This window comes from Gymnoscopelus microlampas (genome assembly GCF_963454915.1).
Source record: "Gymnoscopelus microlampas genome assembly, chromosome: 11".
Lineage (NCBI taxonomy): Eukaryota > Metazoa > Chordata > Actinopteri > Myctophiformes > Myctophidae > Gymnoscopelus > Gymnoscopelus microlampas.
In genome coordinates this window covers 16,660,780-16,678,829 of record NC_139948.1, presented here as the reverse complement: position 1 = coordinate 16,678,829, position 18,050 = coordinate 16,660,780, and the positions used below count along the sequence as shown (strand labels likewise).

Sequence of the window (18,050 nt, the reverse complement as noted above, 5' to 3'; positions counted from 1 at the left end):
ATACTTTTACTTAAGTAAAACAAATAATACTTTTTCCACTACTGTATATAACCATGGACCACCACCCTGACATGACAGACCACTGCTGTTGTGTTGGGTTGGGTGTGGATATGGCCTAAGATTATTTTTTGGCTAACACTTTCCAAGTTGCTATGCATTCTGTATGTGTCTATAATGCATTATAAACATACTTATAATGCATTATAATCTGTTTACAACTATGTATAGTTATAAGAACTCAAATGATTTGTATGAGTGAGATAATGACTCCGTTACACTTCCCCTTCTTGATATTCAAACTCCCTTTTCTGTGGAATGTCTTGACCTCCGACTTCCCAGTAACTGACAAGTGACAACATTGATGTGTCATCTTAGGTCACCAGGTCATTTAGTGCACTGATTCTCAACTAGTGGTTCTAGGCATGATTACAGGTGGTTCATGTCTGTCTCTTCTTGGCGGAAGGTGGATAGGGACATAGTCTCATTTCCTGGCTCCAACCTTGCCCTGTACGTATTCTTAAGGTATGCCAGCGTGGAAATACCACTCTCACAATGATACATAGTTACAGAATTAACATTCATTTTGTTTTTACTGTAAGCTCTGGGAATTCTGCCGGACAACTCATCCAGATCTTTACAAGGGGATGTTTCATACATGTGCCTCTTGACATAGTCTTGACATAGCAGATCCTCTTTTGTAGTTATGCTTGTAGTAGTTTTGGAATTGAAACACAAGCCTCCTCAAATGACCACTGATAAAAATAACACAATGAAAGAAATTACTGATTTTAGAATTACTGAATGCATGTATGGTCAAGGACCACATGCAATACCTTCACGGACCACCAGTGGTTCACGGACTGCCAGTTGAAAACCTGTTTTAGAGCATCACACTTACATTTTTAAGTTATAGAACAAATCATGGTATCAATAATGGCAGAATCACGTAAAACATAATCTGCTTTTAATGTACTTGTTTTCATGTTGTCAGGACACTATTGTTCCATGTTTACATAGCCATGACCTGCATGAAAAACATCCCATTACATAGCATACACCCAGCCATCACATGGAATCATAACACGGTTCTCAATTAATATTTTCTGAGTTTAATATAAGCACTGCGACATGGTGTATCTTGTTAAACTTCAAGTGAAGTAACTTTATTACAGAATGTTATATGTGAAATTCTCATTTGGCTTTTTATTGTTTTCTTAGATCACTATGTGATTAAAAGCCTCATACTATTAACATTACAGCTGAGCTTCTCTCTAATATACCTTTACAGTATCATTCTGATAGTGAGATGCAAATTCCTGTGGCCTGTCACAATTCCTGACCTTTTTTTTTAAAACAGAGCAACAGTACTTTAATTGTAGCAAATACATTTTCTGTAACAATATTCTCTCTTTCAATAGCAGGAACCTTATAAAAATGTGCAAATATTTGCTTTCCACACATGGATAACCCCGCATTATACAGCAGTAGTGTCAAGAGGAGGGCCATGAACTTGGTCCCAAATAACTTACCCTTCATATAAACAGACAAAACAATATAACAGCACAATCCGACCAAACAGCACTACACTCCGATGTGACGTCTTTATCTGCATAGGTTCAGGGTGGCATTTCACATTTCAAGATGGTTTGCAGCATGGGTCACTTTCATCCACAATGATAAACTTTCCTCAGTCAGTGGGTCAGGATTCATATTAGTGTTGTACAGAGACAGGTTAGCCTAGGATTGAGAATGATAGGCATCCTGGGAAGATGATGTGATTGAAGGTAATTTCTCTGCTGCTTTCGCTCTTTTGGCCAGAAACCTGTCAAACTCTGCAGAGAAAGAGATTGCAGGATAAGTATGGGACCATTTCCAAGACGGCCACTCTACCGTACTGCCCCCCCCCCCCCCATAAAAAAAAAAGGTATGATGCCATGCCAGACAACTAGACAGAATATGTACCTTCACTGATCACACCGTCTGAATCTTCAAAACTGTCATCCTGTGTCATAAACAGAGGAAAGCCATCTGTTATCATTTCCACACACATGTCAACATCAGGATACTGCACCTTGGTATAACTTTTAAAACATCTGCCCTTTTTATGGTTTGTAACATTATATTACAAGATTAGTAACTGTCAGAATATGTGCATGGGTGGTGTGCATGCAATACAATAAAATATATGCTGTGCAGTGCCAGTGTGCATGAGAAAATAGATGGTAGACACTCACGTCTTCTTCCACAGCCAGCCACTTCTCGATATCTTCCATCACATTAGACTGGCTGACAGGAATCTAAGAAAGTAAGGGAAAAGTAAGTACCATAACAGCATTTACCAATTGTTCAACAATTATCACTGTGTCACTGGGATGAGCTATCACACAAAACCACCAAACCAACCAAACCACTCCAAGCAAAGAACCTGAATCCACATGCCATCTGCAAGCAAATGAATTAATGAACGGGATGTGCTTCTTTAAAGTAATTGTGAAGAGGAAAAAACAAAACAATGTACCGTCATGCTAAATATAAATTGTATTTCCCACAATGTGTAACAGTATAGACTTTGAAGGGTGGCTGATGGCTGATTTAAGCACTCATATCATACCTGGCCTGAGTCAAACTAATTGCATCGATGTAGAACAGGTGTGTAGTAAGTAACACCTGGCTCAGAGTCCACACAGGACAAATGGGCCATCCACAGCAAGCACAATAACTATAACCATTCGGGGTGTACGGTCACTACCGTGTGAAATCGGTTTAACAGTACAGTACACAGATACGTGGACCGCTGGATTGATCTAAATGTACCATGAATCTGACAATGATTTGTTACTAAAATTATTAACGGTTGACTGAATCTTTTTAGTTAATTCTGCTTTTGTATTAACTAACCTGCTGGGGACGACTCAGCAGGTCAGATGGATCTAAACTAAAGTAATTACTTACAAAGTAATAATTAATCATTCGTAGTAGCCTTAATCATATCTTGCATTGACCTTTTTATGAGAGTGCTGCAAGATTAACAAACAGTCACTATTTACAGTGCAGAGTGCACCAATCTAAAATATAACGTTTGGAAGATGTAGGGCGACGAGGAATCTGTGGATGATACAACATGCAAGAACACACAAGACACTGAGATCAAACATCTTTTCCAGCCACAATTTGGCAAGATCTATGGTCTGATTCATAATTGGTTGTATGCCGGTGTTGCACACTGAGATCTACAATCTCACAACGCTCGTGTGATTGATCTGCTATTTCTGCTGCTATTTTTGGTGCGTGATAAAGTAAAAATTAGGCGTGTAATCACCGCTTCTAAAGGTCAAGTTCAACTTATAGCCTTAGAGTGTAGTGATCATAGAGTTAAAAATAATAGACAGGGCACTGGAAATCCCCACCCATCCACTTGTATGGAGTTGCTCACCCATCGCATACTCCCTTTTCACCCTTCTTCCGGGTTGGGAAATGTGTTATTGTTATCGTGCTTGGTGTGGACGGCCCATTTATCAGCCATCCCCACACACATTCAAGAGCCTCTGTCATGACAAGTCTTGTGTCTTCTTCTTTCCTTGTGGCTATTGTACGGTTACAACTAAAGGCATGGCAAGCAGTATGTTGGTACTTGGTACTTGGAAATAAAATAGACGCATGACTTGTCATGGTGGTGGAGACTCTCCTGAATGTGTGTACGGGCCTATGAGGATGGCTGATTTATCCTGTGTGCATCGATTAGCTCAATCCACAATAGGAGTGTAGTCTAGCTCAGAGTCCATGTATTTTGACTCAGGCCAGACTGCTTAAATCAGCCAATAGCCACCATACAATCTTATTGACATGCTTATTCAAAACAATGCTCAGCTACATACACAAGGTACTGTACTGTAGTGTACTGTACTGCATGGGTTCCCAAACTTTTCAGCCCACGACCCCAAAATAAGGCGGCCATTGACTTGCACGTTCGGTGCGCATTTGAAATGTATTAAAATGGTCAAATGTACTATTTGTAATCATTTTAGGTTGTATTTCATCCATTCTGTTGAAATTAAAATAAAATAAAATATATATATATATATATATATATATTTTTTTTTAATGACCCAAAATCATTTTGCGACCCGGTCGCGACTCCAACTTTGGGAACCCCTGCTGTACTGTACTGTATGTATGTTTACTACTAGACATTTGTTACAGATGAATGAATATAATTGTCAGGCAAACCCAAAACTGCACCAACACGGAACTCGTGCACACGGTCAGCAAAGCAACACAAACGGCAAATGTCACACTAGCTGATGAAACCCACCATTCCCCTTTTTATCATCCAATCAAGCTGCGGAGAAGAGCTGCGTATGAAGGCTGGAGTGTCACCCTTCACAGACACATATAAAGTAGTTTTAGGTGACAGTGTTTTCAACCTTTTACATTTCAAGACCCACAGCTTGATATGCATTGGGCCACGGACCCCCACTTGATTCAAATTTTATCTCTGGGCCCCAAACTACTGTCTATAAACTCTTCAGTATAAATTTAACTCTGAGAGTGTACAAATGGATATGTTTTTTACACTCAAGTTAAAGACCTATAATTGTTCATTTGGTTCATAAGTTAACTAACAATCATTTTGCTGGGGACCCCTGGGATGCCCTCTGAACCAAAACACACATCTTGAAAGGACCATGCTGCCACCAATACATTCACAGCTTTGGAAATATTAACTGAATCTGATGGCTTCCTTAAAATCGAACAAAGCACAGTATTTTGGAAAATGGTTGTCAAGTATACTGTGACTTACGTATGTCAATGGGTTAACATGCCAAACCACCAGTATGGTCCTTTAATGTTTACCTTTAATGTTTACCCAGAAGTCAAAAACATTACTTTTCATTTTATAATACAGTGTACAACTAAGACAAGCTTTCACATTTTGGCGAGGTTGTAAGTAACATGTACATGGACCGAGAATTCATTTTATTATTTTCCTGTTGATTGATTAATCAATGAAAGATTTTGTAAATAAAATCAAGTCCCATTGGCTTCCATTAATATTTCAATGTATAAAACATGTTAACGAAAATGACTGGTACTTGAGGTACTTCTATGGCTTACTGGCAGCGTGCATACAAAGTATGGTGCTGATTGGTTCTGCGGTTTGAAATATTAGACACGCACGCGCGCACACACACACACACACACACACACACACACACACACACACACACACACACACACACACACACACACACACACACACACACACACACACACACACACACACACACACACACACACACACACACACACACACACACACACCTAAATTATTATTATTTATTTACTAATAAAGTATATTGACTGACCGTTGCAGCATTTTGTTGCGTGGCGCTGAGACCTTGACACTGGTCATCCACCTCACCTTCACTTGGCTCACTGAAACATATATTTAGTTGTTCAGTTAATTAACATGCAAATAGGCTGTATACATTATGTTGGGAAAACGGCATACATTTTAAAAAGTAGGACTCAAAATGGCCAATAACTATTCCCATATGAGGATTAACATCTCAGAATGACCTAGAATCCTGTCCTCTGATTCAAGCCAAGGAGAGAGTCATGTGGTTGTGCTTTGGTACTGTTTGGCACAACCACATTTGGCAAAATGTTCTCCTAATAAAGAGTGATCTGGCTTTGCCATTTATACAGCATAAGGTTGGGAAGATTTGTCTCTACCCACTCTAATACCATCTCTATGCACCTTTTATTACATGCATAAAAAGCTTGACTTTGTTGTGAACTTTCTGCACCTTTGTCTTTGTTGCGTCTGTGAGCTGCTCCATTTCTGCATGTCCAAGTGATCAGCTTCACTTGCACCTTGGAGAACAATAGCAACAGCTAAAGTACAAGACAAGACAAAATGCAGATGCACATATGCATAAATGCAATTTCAAACACAACCACACAAACTTACTGAGTCTTGCCATCTGAGCACAAACACTATCAACTGGGGATGGGGTCGGATAGCTGTTAGTGGAAGCTCCTGATTGGCTGACGGAATTAGATGCAAGACTGAGGTCACTTAGGTTGACATAATGTGGGCTCTGAGAACAGAAAAATAATCATTTGAATGTGCATGATAGAGATAGTAATTATAAGAGCTTAGTCTAGTTACCTAATGACAATTACCAACGCAACTGTTAAGAGCAAGTTCCTTACTTCCTCTGTTGTGCTTTGACCATTGGTCATTTGTCTTTCAAACCTGCATGGAATGGAAACAGCAATTTAACATCACATATATCCCAACCTAACAGAAAGGAGAACGTTCATTAAGCTCAATCACTGACTTTTGGCCTACAGTAGTTGATGAAGAGGAGCAATACCTCTGGTAGCGCGTGAAGGTGCTGTTCATTTCATCGTTGGCAGTCAGCAGCTCCTCGATCAGCTTCTCCTCACTGAGCCTTGGCACCAGTTCAGCTATTCTGTTCTGCATGTCCTTACACACTGTGTACAACTGCTATGGACCGAATGACAAGGGAAATAAGAAATGGCCAGCGGCCAAGAGTAGTATAGTGATCAACAAGATCAGGAAAGAGACAGATAGATGTAGTTTAATGCACCTGCATGTGTGACCAAAATGTGACAAAATGGTTATATAGTGATAATAAGCTTTACACTACTATACTATACTAATATATAGTGAGCCAGACTATTTTATCATCCTTGGATATCTGGGTGAGAAACCAAAAAGACGGCTCAGCACACAGCGTTTCATTTCTGTAAACATTAGTGGTCAGTACCTGAAGGAGCTCAATGTCTGCGCACTTGGCTGTAGATGGATCTAGCTGACTCATCATGTCTGACATTACAGTCAGGTTGCTTTGCACCACTCCCAGATCTGTCTTCAGCCTCTGCACCTGAAATGTCAACAGTATTATCAAAATATTACATTTAAGGCTAAGATGTACTTCATCGCACAGCAAAAATGACACATTTTCCTAGAAATAGGAAGAGGTGAAGTGTGCATGAAAAGGATTTTGAACAGAATTTAGAGTGAATGTCAGCCGCCATGCAAAAAGTAGGTATCAGTTTGTAAGTGAAAGACAATTGACAGATAAGACAACAGTCTCGGATGAAACAGAGGGACACCAGGCATTTCCATCTCTATGAAACCTTTCTACAGTTTATCAGGTCCTTTCACCTGCTCGGGTAGGGACACACTGGCTCCCGCCTGGCTCTGTTTAGGCCCAGGGAATTGTAGAGGGAGGAGATCATGTTTAGAAGCTGCAGCAGCAGGTCCATTCCTAGGCAAACTCTGCTGAGCAGAAGCACGAGCACAATCCAGGTGACAGCAGCGAAATGTTAGGAGAGCCCATTAAAACAGAGAGAGGAAATTCATAGACATTGGAAAAAGAGTGAATAAAGACAGATAAAAGTAGTCAGCCCCCGCTAGCTTTCCCAAGCAAGTGCATTTGTATTTCAACAGTGATCCATATAATTAGTAGTACCCTGTTTGAAGGGTTGACCAGAGAATAACCATCCGGCTCTGGGAACTCCAGACCTTTCCTTCGTAGATGCTCGTACACAGACACCACACCTGTTAGATCTGGTGAGCTACGGAATGCATCTGCCCACGCCTTGACAACAGAAGAACAGGTTATCATAAACGTTTCATAAGAAGGAAAGAAAGACATTTTATCTATGCTGACACGATTATGGCAAAGTCAAATCATTACAATTGTTTAACAACAACAGCCAGACACTATGAAAATAGCCATTCTACAAGCTCACAATGTGAGGTTGGTCGGCTATTTTCGCAGCGGCGCAGCATATAGGCCTAGGCAATTGTTTAGATTCTTTTTGCCTATAACATGCCCAAAATAGGGGTGCCAAGGTTCATGTAATTAATAGAGGCCAAATAAGATTACATTAGGCATACCGTTGTGATTTCAACAGACTACTGACCTGTATGATGCCTAGCACTCTGTCATGCAAGACCACAGGAGGGTTGTTCTTCGGTATAATCGCCCGGACCAGAAGCCCCTCTATAAAGTCCCGAGTCGTCACCAGAATATGGAACCTGTGGCCGCAGTTTTTCACACAAGCCTCCAGAACCTATGTCCAGGTTGGGAAAACAACGACAAGGAATGTAAGCAGAGGTGTTTACAGCAGTCAGTGGTTCTGGTTCCCAAACCTTTCTGGATCAGGGCCCACTTGGAAATCTCGAAAGCGTTCGTGGCCCACCCATCTGACCCATCTAATATTTCCATCTTAACCCAATAAGACCTGGAACTGTGTCATTTTTAGACTTGAGCCAAGAAAGCATCATTTTACACTTTGGGCTATTCAAAAAATAGCAGATATACAAGCTCATAGCGCGGCACCGAGTGCCGCGCTACGAGCTTGTAGATCTGCTATTTTTTTAAAATCTTGAAAATATGTGCAAATCTTTGAATATAAATACTTTTAAAGTGAACATTTGTAACTCAAATATTTGCTTCTGGGGGGTCCCTGGAACAAAATATTTTGATGGGGGTCCGCGGCCAAATACATATAATTTTGGGGGTCCTTGACATGAAAAAGATTGAGCACCACTGATATAGAAACGTACGTTTTTCAGAAAACTGTTGAGATTTAGGAGACATGTAGAATCGGCTTCAGGTCTCAATGGGTTAACGAGACAGCCGATCACACGGCAGCCGTGTGGGCAACAAGTGGGCCCCGGCCCACAGGTTGGGAAATTGAATCATGCTGGCTTACAGACACAGAGGGATCACACAGAGCTAGAGAACACGCTGGCCTGCGGACTGCACCACCGACGCTGTCACGCTCAGCAAGGATTTCAAGTGTTTACTGTACATACAGTAAATGCAGATGTTTACATAGATAAAGCTAGTGGCTGCAGAGTTAATGGTGCATTGGAGGAGGAAGGACTTTGAGACAGGAAGTAACACTCACGGTCAGTGCCAGCATAACCTCCCTGAAATTCTTGTTTCCTGCGATCCTTTTCTTTATCGCTCTAACAGCATCCTTTGGTCTGTAAAGAGAAGAAGCCATTGTGATGACGAAAAAAAGGAACGCAAAGAATGTGATCTCCAAAAGACGAGCCCTTGTCCCCGAGGTAAAAGAGACGCTCACCCCTCATCCGTGCTGTTCACCATGTCACAGATCTCCATGTTTAGGGTCCAGTCTTCCGACTGGAGACTGGAGTTTGTTGCCAGTTCTGCAGGAAGCAGACATACAATAGCCATGAACTGAGAAAATGTTTGCAAAGAAAACGTATATAAATATGAATCTCCATAACTCCATAAGAGCGTCTAACTCCATTAAGACCGGGAAAGCGTCTGTGTCGTATTAGATTTCTTTGGCTATTCAAAAATGGCAGATATAATAGCAGATGAGCCTTGCTATTTTTGAAAAATCGTGAAAGAATTTGCAAATCTTTGAATATATATTTTTCAAAACAAACCTTTGTACCTCAAATCTTTGCTTCTGGGGGGAGGGGGGGGGGGGTCTGCGGCCAAATACATAATTTTTGGGGTCATGGAAAAAGTTTGAGAACCACTGATATTATAGCAACATAAGTTTCTTTTTAAAACTGTTAGGATTTAGAAGACATTTGTGGAATCGGCCTCAAGCTCTTCATGGTTTAAAGGTAGGGTAAGTGATATTCTTTTGGTTAAAACAAAAAGTATTTTGTTAAAAGGTTAAAATACTATATTCTGATAGTAATCATTGCTATAGAGTGTTTGTTCAGTAACAGGAGTCTCCCCGTCTCTCCAGCTCTTTAATAAACAGAAAATACATTTTTCGGTAGGTGTCAAAATCTCAGCCAATCAGGAGAAAGTACCCATTTTTAAGCTTAATTTGTATAGTGTTTCAGTTCTAATTTTGTCTGCTCATTTCTTAGTGTCATCACTTCCAATTTCACTTGTTTAATCTGTATCCTGATTAAGTTCTTTGTCCTGGTTGGATAAAATTGGAAATGGAAACTGAAACTGAAACAAAAATGCATTTTCTGTTTAATAAAGAGGTGGAGAGACAAGGAGACTCCTAATACTGAACAAACACTCTATAGCAATGAGTACTATCAGAATATAGAGCTATTTAACATTTATTTTAACCTTTGCAAATCACTTACCCTACCTTTAACAACTGGCCAAACAAGTTCTCACTAATTAGGTTAATTACTGCCTGAAAGTAATAGACACAATTTAGTGTCTTGAAATTTCGTTTGCCATCCATGATGAAGTTTTTATTTTTCTGCATAAAATAAAGGGATGTCTCTCTTGGTACCGTCCAGCATGTTATCGACAGAGAGCAACACCAACCATTTTGAAGATTAGAGAATCATCATCAGCCCGCCTATCTGTGCCATCATGACAATAACTGCATCAGTAAAGCAATAAACCGTTCCATCACTGTCAGAATGTATATATATGAATAGGGCAGCTTCTTCTATGCGTTTCTGGACCTTCAGTGAATATCCGATTCTTTTGAAATGTCTGCAATAAGGAGGATGAGTGCAACCAACCACCAGAACAGAACAGAGCAGAGCAGCGTTGCCATATCCGCTTATTATAAGCGACATTTGGGCTTGTTTTCCCTGTAAAGTCGCTTGAAAATATTGGTAGTTGCTTGCGGGTTGCGTTTCTTTTTGGGCTTGTTTCTAAAGTGTAGTTGCTTATTTGGGATAATTCATATTTAAACCAGTGGTTCTCAAATATTTTCATGTGATGATGACAGCCCTGAATGACTGTCATGTGAACCATGGCTAGATGACATGGAGGCCCAAATTCAACGCAACGCGATGTGAGCTTGTAGATCGGCTATTTTCAAATAGCCGATGTACAGGTTTAAAGTATTCATGTGACCTATATAGTCACTTGTTTTCATAGACCTGGTTGCTTATTTCTCTTGCTAAATCTGGCAACACTGGAGCAGAGCTCTGCTGCAGTCCGTGAAATGCAGCAGATCGTCAGCCAATGAGCTGCTTGTGCTAGCCTATACTTTGTATTTATAAGGTAATAACCACATGGATACATCTCGACCTCTCACCTATGCGGTGTCCCACCGGTGTACTGAATGGATTCCCTGTTAAAAACTCCATCTTCTGTTCTGTTCCCCCTGACACCACAGCCAACACGACGTAACCGGTTGCACTTACAATAATAATAGCTCAGCCTCAGTGTTGCCAGATATTGCGAGAGATACAAGCAACTAGGTCTATGAAAACAAGCGACAGGCCACATGAGCACTTTAAAGTCATGGCCGACGACATCGGCTATCTGAAAACAGCCGATCTACAAACTTTGTAGGTCTGCTATTTTCAAAAAAGCTTGAAATAAAATGTGGAATATTTGGAATATTTTTGAAACATTATAACTAGTTGTTTGTTGGTAACAACACAAAGTGGTACGGGGGCTCCCTGGCACAAAACATTTTCAGATGGGGGTCAAATTCTCAAATACATGATAATGGGGATCCATGACATGAAAATATTTGAACCACTGGTTCAAATAAAAATTAAAAACCGTTGGAAGCAAAGCCTAAATAAGTAATTACACTTTAGAAACAAGCCCAAAAAAACGCAACCCGCAACTACCAATATTTACAAGCAACTTTACAGAAAAGGAAGCCCAAGGTCGCTTATAATAAGTGGACATGGCAACGCTGCCCTGCCTAGGAGACACAAAACCGGAGCTACGTCATTACGTTAAAGGGTAGCATTGCGGCCCGCGGCCATTTGAATCATAATATATGATTTGAATGGCTCTGTGATGGGACTGCATCAATTTGAACGTTGACTTTTTATAGCTTCATCAGCTCAAATGTTTTACTTAAGTAAAAGTATCAATACTGCAGCTTGTAGATCGGCTATTTTCAAATGGCCTAAATACAGGGCTGAAGTGATGTTTTGTAATAATAATCACAAACATCCTGCGTTCTCACGTATTTGTGGAGATCAAGAAGACCAAAATAAATTGTTGTTGAGTTTTGTTCTCGTCTATTTTCTTCATTTTTTTGTCTTTGCACTCATTGAATTTGTATTAAAGATATTTTATTCCAATTGCCACTTGCAGCTATAATGTGACTTATTATTGCCTCCACCAATGCACCCTGCATTAAATTCAATGGTCTTATCCATCTCAGTGAACATATTTTAATGAGTTCAGAATTCTTTACTAGATCAAAATGGCCAGTGTATTAGAAGGAGTCGGTTGGTTGTATTGGCAAACGTTAGAAATACATTTTACAATTGGCCCCAATCTCTGCCTACAGTGTAAAATTGGATCTTTATTGGTCAATTTTACTCTCAGATCTTATTTTTTACTGTGCAGCCTAATCTTAACAGACTTGATGCATCCTTTACTGCATCCACACAATGCAGAAGATGTCTTACCAGCAACATGATGAAAAGAAACTATAGATTTCAGACAGACTTACTACCAATCTGTTCACAATTTTAAACAGTAAAGTGTTCATATCATCCCTGTAGGAATTGTATGATCTGTATTTGTTTCATTCAAATAGCCTCCCATACCGTAACCTACAGTATACATTATGTCTCACTGTCAAAGCCGAATGAGCACAATAGTAGCTTCATAAGCTTTCCTTCCTAGACTCAAACTGTTATTCATGACTCATGAGCAAAAACGTGAAGACTGGAATGGCTTCATTCACACAAGTTTGATCCAATTAAGTACTGAATGAATCATCATCATCACTAGATGGCAGTATAACCTTTACATGTCATGTTATGTGAAAACCATGCAGGTATATAGCACCTTAATAGATGGACTCACTTTTCTAGACTTATTCATTAGTAAGGTATTATAGGCTACCGTAAATCTAAAACATCAAATATTGAACATGCAGCTGGCAGGACAGCACAGTGAGAAGCTATTTTATGTTATTGGTTGATTGATTGAATACTTTATTAGCAGTTTGCAAAAAAAAAGCACAGGAAAGTACTGTTCAATACAAGGTCAGCTAAGAGGATTTAAAACCCAAGCCTATGGCTTTTTTCCCCCATTGGGGTCCTTTTTTTTTTGATGCTCTTATTTGTCAGAGTTTAGCAGCAATATATTACATTTATTCTCACACTAAAGGCCAAATTAACTTAAAATGTAATGCACCTGTTAGGCTACATATTGTATTCAAGTAATAATCTAATAATGATCGTTGTCCGCAATGTTTTCATTTCTCTTCCACGTGGGGGAACTGTTTCATTTCACATCATACTGAGCAATAACGAAAAAACATCACATGGATGCACCTGGGACGTATCATCAGTGTTGTAGCCTGGGGTCAACAGGTGTTTCGGGTCTCGCAACATACACCCTCGCCCAGGTGACCCAGCCGGGGTTGATCAAGCCCCGACTTACGTCCCAGGTAGCTACCCACGGTCAGGTCTCTTAGGGCAAGACAGTGCCACTCAATCTGCTTGTCCGGAATTACTCTGCCAGGGCTGGGGAGAGGAGCGGCTCTGGCACGTGGAGGGGTTAGGCTCTGTGGATGGCCTCCTGGCCGGGCTCCTCCTCCGTCTCACCAGGTCCAGGACCTGAGCGTTGCACCAGACTCTCCCGCTCCAAACATTTCATTCTGGCGTGATGGTTTCTTGGGCCATGGTGGTACTGCAGGCTCCCCTTGCGACTTGCTTGAATGGCCCTCCTTAAAGGCCTAATCGTGGATTTGTTGGGCTTCTTCCTCACGGAAGACACAGGCTGGGGCGCCAACCCATACTGCTCCCGGATGCCGTCTACATTCCGGCTGTCACCCGTCTCTCCGGTGGTCACCAAACTATTCCTGGTTATCTCATATAAGTCTATTCCTATGAGCCACTATAAATAGAATAACTTTAACAAAAAACATCACATGGATGCACCTGGGACGTACAGTATCATCAGTGTTGTAGCCTGGGGTCAACAGGTGTACAACAGTATGACCTCCTGCATTAATCAATATTTACTTTACTCTTTATCTAGAAGGTTATTAGACCCATCAACCTTAAGACCAGTGTTGAAATGGCACATAATAAAGAATATACCACACAATGTTGTTTATTCTCTAGAAAAAGTCAATGTTTTACACAGATTGCACTTACAGGTTGAGTTTGTAGTTGTCAAAGAAACAATTCATTTCCAGAAAACATGTTTTCTTTTCAAAAGCAATTGTAAACAAAACTATTGGGCACCGCCTACTCGGGACGATGCAAGTTGGAAATGCCCCACCCAGTTATGAAGTCCCATATACGGAAATGCCCATGTACGGGCATATAGGTTGGATTGGTGGTTCTGGACAACCGGATCTCCATATATGCCTATATATAGGTGTAACGGTCGGTCGATCGGATGGTTCTGAAATACGTGAACTACAGACGGACAAACGGACACACACAGACAGATGGACAGAGGTTTCGCACATTTATAGTAAGATATTGTGTACACTACACTACAGTATGTTTAGTTTCAAATTCTGAGGCAAAGATGCAATGAATAACTTGACAGAGTGACTCACAGCCCTGTGAGGGACAGATTATACAGCAATGTTACTCTCTGCTGATGTATACAGCCCGCTCCTCTGTGCACCATAATGATGATACAACTGTGCCAATTAAAATGATTCTGTAAGGGATTCTTTAGGTAAGGTCATGGCACTGAGACAAATACACAAGTGGTTTGCTTTCTCATTTAACGAGACCATTTTTACACCATTATCTTATGTCAAATGCTTTGTTGCATCAAAGGTTGTATTGGAGGCCTGGACCGCTGGCGTAGCGGTCCAGGCACCTAGGCTCAGTGTAGCCTGACAGCGTGTCGCGGGTTCGGGTCCCGATCCCAACGATCTTTGCTGCATGTCACTCCCCATCTCTCTCTGCCCATTTCCTGGCAGCCTACTGTCCTGTCAATGAAAGCATAAAAGCCCAAAAATAAATCTTTTAAAAAAAAAGAAGGTATATTGGAGAAAACATCAGGGGACTATGTGTTGCGAAGATTTGTGTTGTTTGCTATGCTACATTGGTGAGCCACGTCTATATATATATACTGTATGGAATCTCATACATCTCCTCTGCCTAAGGTTACTTCAATGTAATTCCTCACGATCAGTGCCAGACAGTCATGGTTTAATATCCGGGCCTCCCTGCTCTTTCAGGGAGAAACCTGCAGCACATTTGCAACTCAATGTTTTTACTTCAGATGCTGGGTAGTTCTACAGCCACATTTAAATGACAAATAAATAAAGACCATTCATTGTGACATTTTCCAAAATGATCCTGGGTTGAATTTGTCACCCTCTGCTGAAGATTTATCAATTAAAGGTTGCAGATATATTACATCCAGTGAGGATGTTATGATGCCGTTTGAAAGATTCATTATTTTTCAAATGCTGGCACATACTTGCTTCATGCAAAAGATCCAATTATGAATGGATGTGCGTCTGCAAGATTAGATCATACAGATTACTGGATCTAAATATTTGGTACAAATGCATTGTGGAAACAAGACTCACTCTTACTACTGCAAATGGAGTTAATTTTTAAACACTTAACCCTAGCGTCCCTGGGGTGAACATTTAGTGAAAATAGCCTATCTACAAACTCACAATGCGCCGCGATGCGACACATTGTGAGCTTGTAGATCAGCTATTTTCGGCAAACACATTTGGTATAGAGGGAAATAGACCCCTTGGGGACTCCGGTCAATGACGTATAAAGTGTTTAAATCCACTTGCCTCTGCAGTTGAAGAGCAAAAAGAGCATGCCCATATAGCACTCTGTGATCCCTGCCTCAGCATCCAGCCATCAACTCTGATCATCCCTGCGAGGTTCCTGTGTGGGTGGTATCATGCTGGCTGGCTGTCCTTTCAGCTCTCAGGGACTCTAACAGGGTGCCACACATAAGCTGCAAATGTCGATGTGGTGTTTAACCAGGCTGAAATGCCACAGATGTCGCAACATCACTGTCGATGTGACAAACATCAACTGGCCCCATAAACAGATTCCATGCAATCTGGAACCTGCTCACTGTCTGGCAAATGCAATTTCTCCTCTGTGGATATTATGGCAAAAGGGCCACGGTCTTTGTTGTGACTCAGTGGGGGCAGAGTAGTTTGTTGGATTGGATACTGACTCCATGAACTACTTATCCCTCTTTCTCTCTCTCTGGAGAGAGACATGGATAAGTCCCCCGGGACTCCATACCAGGCCTGTTCTCTTTTTTCCCCTCTACACTAAATATCTTTGCCGAAATAGCTGACCTAAAACCTCACAAAGCGTCACAACGTGGTGTTGTGAGCTTGTAGAGCTGCTATTTTCGCTGAACGTTTGCCCCAGAATTGCCCCTAACAGGGTGGTAAGTATTGTGAAATATCCTGATATCCTGAGAGCTCACTCATCTCATCTCACCCTTTAGCTGCTGTTGGGGTAATTGCCATTTGCACCTGCCTTATTCTCTCTCCTTCACTCTCTCTCTCTTTCTCTCTCACACGCACACACACACACACAAACACACACACACACACACACACACACACACACACACACACACACACACACACACACACACACACACACACACACACACACACACACACACACACACACACACACACACACACACACAGACACACACACACACACACACACACACACACACACACACACACACACACACACACACACACACACACACACACACACACACACACACACACACACACACACACACACACACACACACACACACACACACACACACTCCACTACTTGTCAATGAGATCTCTCCTTTAAATGTCATGGGCATTTGTCAGTTGGAAAGAAATCTAGGCAGCAAGAGGCCTACGGTGCTCTAACACACAAGGGCCGACCCATAAATTGATCCATCTGCTGCAGGGTTGAGCCTGGGATTGTAAAAGTTTGCAATGCAAGCTCCAGAAATTGGAGGAGCACCGTTGGAAGGTGTTAAGAGAAGAGGCTTGTCAGAAAAAGCCTTTAATTGGTGAGACATGTTATTTTCTTTGCAGGGATAGTTTAATGTCTCTGCCGACTGTGCAGATGAGAACACCTAGCTTCCAATTAGGGTGGTTTTGTGGGCAGCCTCCTGTCTACATTCACAGTATGGAGCCTAATGATTATGCATCTGAGCCTGCAAATTAAGTGTGGTGGAGTGTCTCTTTTGCTAATACAAAGCACTGTTATATAACCAGCCGGATCCAAATGTTTTCTTTTTATCAACTGTCAGGAAAATGGCTCAAATCCATGTTAATGTGAGCAACTCTGTTGGTGCTTCACAATTTGTTTCATTATTATTTTTCACACTTGCCCATGGATGAGTTTAAATATTGTATTTTGTATGTATCTGTATGTTTGTCAGATTACAGCATTCGATCCTGCCATTTTATATCATATTTAATATCTATAACCAAAGATTCAAACCAGGGTCTCCCGTGTGGGAAGGGACACAAAAGCCAAACATCTTAACCACTAGCCTAAGGGCGAATCCCCCTTTGGCTGGCGGAGATATAGACTTTCGGTCTTCAGGATGAGGCTCTGAGCCACTCTGCTACATTCAGCCCCCTTTGAGCCTGCTAGACAGAATCTGTGCAAAGCAGAGAAAACACAGACAGAAGATAGTTTTATGGATGGAAAGGAACTAGTCCTGTTTTATAGAGGCAAGCTGACGGGGGTGAGTAGATTGGCAGGAGGCAGAACTCACACACACACACACACACACACACACACACACACACACACACACACACACACACACACACACACACACACACACACACACACACACACACACACACACACACACACACACACACACACACACACACACACACACACACAAAATACTTAAAAGTCACTAAACTGAGTACAAATACTTAAAAGTAACAGACTTGAGTATAAATACTTTTAATTAACTATATGGAGTACACATATTTAAAAGCAACACACCTAACTTAAAAGTTCATAAAATCATTAAATATACTTAAAAGTAACAAAATAAACCTAAATTGCACATATACTGTGCGGCACTGCAGCA

The 18,050-nt window shown here is 41.0% G+C and overlaps 1 protein-coding gene across 4 annotated transcripts; it reads right to left on the bottom strand.

The window, feature by feature from the left end:
* Window positions 1-925: 925 nt before the first annotated feature.
* Window positions 926-11,189, bottom strand: tom1 (target of myb1 membrane trafficking protein). 4 transcript variants are annotated; one of them, XM_084071891.1, is made up of 16 exons: window positions 11,059-11,189; window positions 9,139-9,223; window positions 8,959-9,037; window positions 7,966-8,115; window positions 7,509-7,637; window positions 7,202-7,315; window positions 6,801-6,917; window positions 6,384-6,517; window positions 6,199-6,262; window positions 5,975-6,104; window positions 5,811-5,877; window positions 5,367-5,436; window positions 4,313-4,378; window positions 2,235-2,297; window positions 1,963-2,002; window positions 926-1,832 (listed from the first exon to the last, which is right to left on the bottom strand). In XM_084071891.1, the coding sequence occupies exons 1-16, from the start codon at window positions 11,108-11,110 to the stop codon at window positions 1,738-1,740; spliced, it is 1,455 nt and encodes a 484-aa protein (XP_083928017.1). In that variant the 5' UTR covers window positions 11,111-11,189; the 3' UTR covers window positions 926-1,737. The 4 variants fall into 4 exon arrangements, with proteins under 4 accessions (XP_083928017.1, XP_083928018.1, XP_083928019.1 ...); XM_084071892.1 differs by having other exon boundaries at window positions 6,220-6,262; XM_084071893.1 differs by lacking the exon at window positions 4,313-4,378.
* Window positions 11,190-18,050: the final 6,861 nt, after the last annotated feature.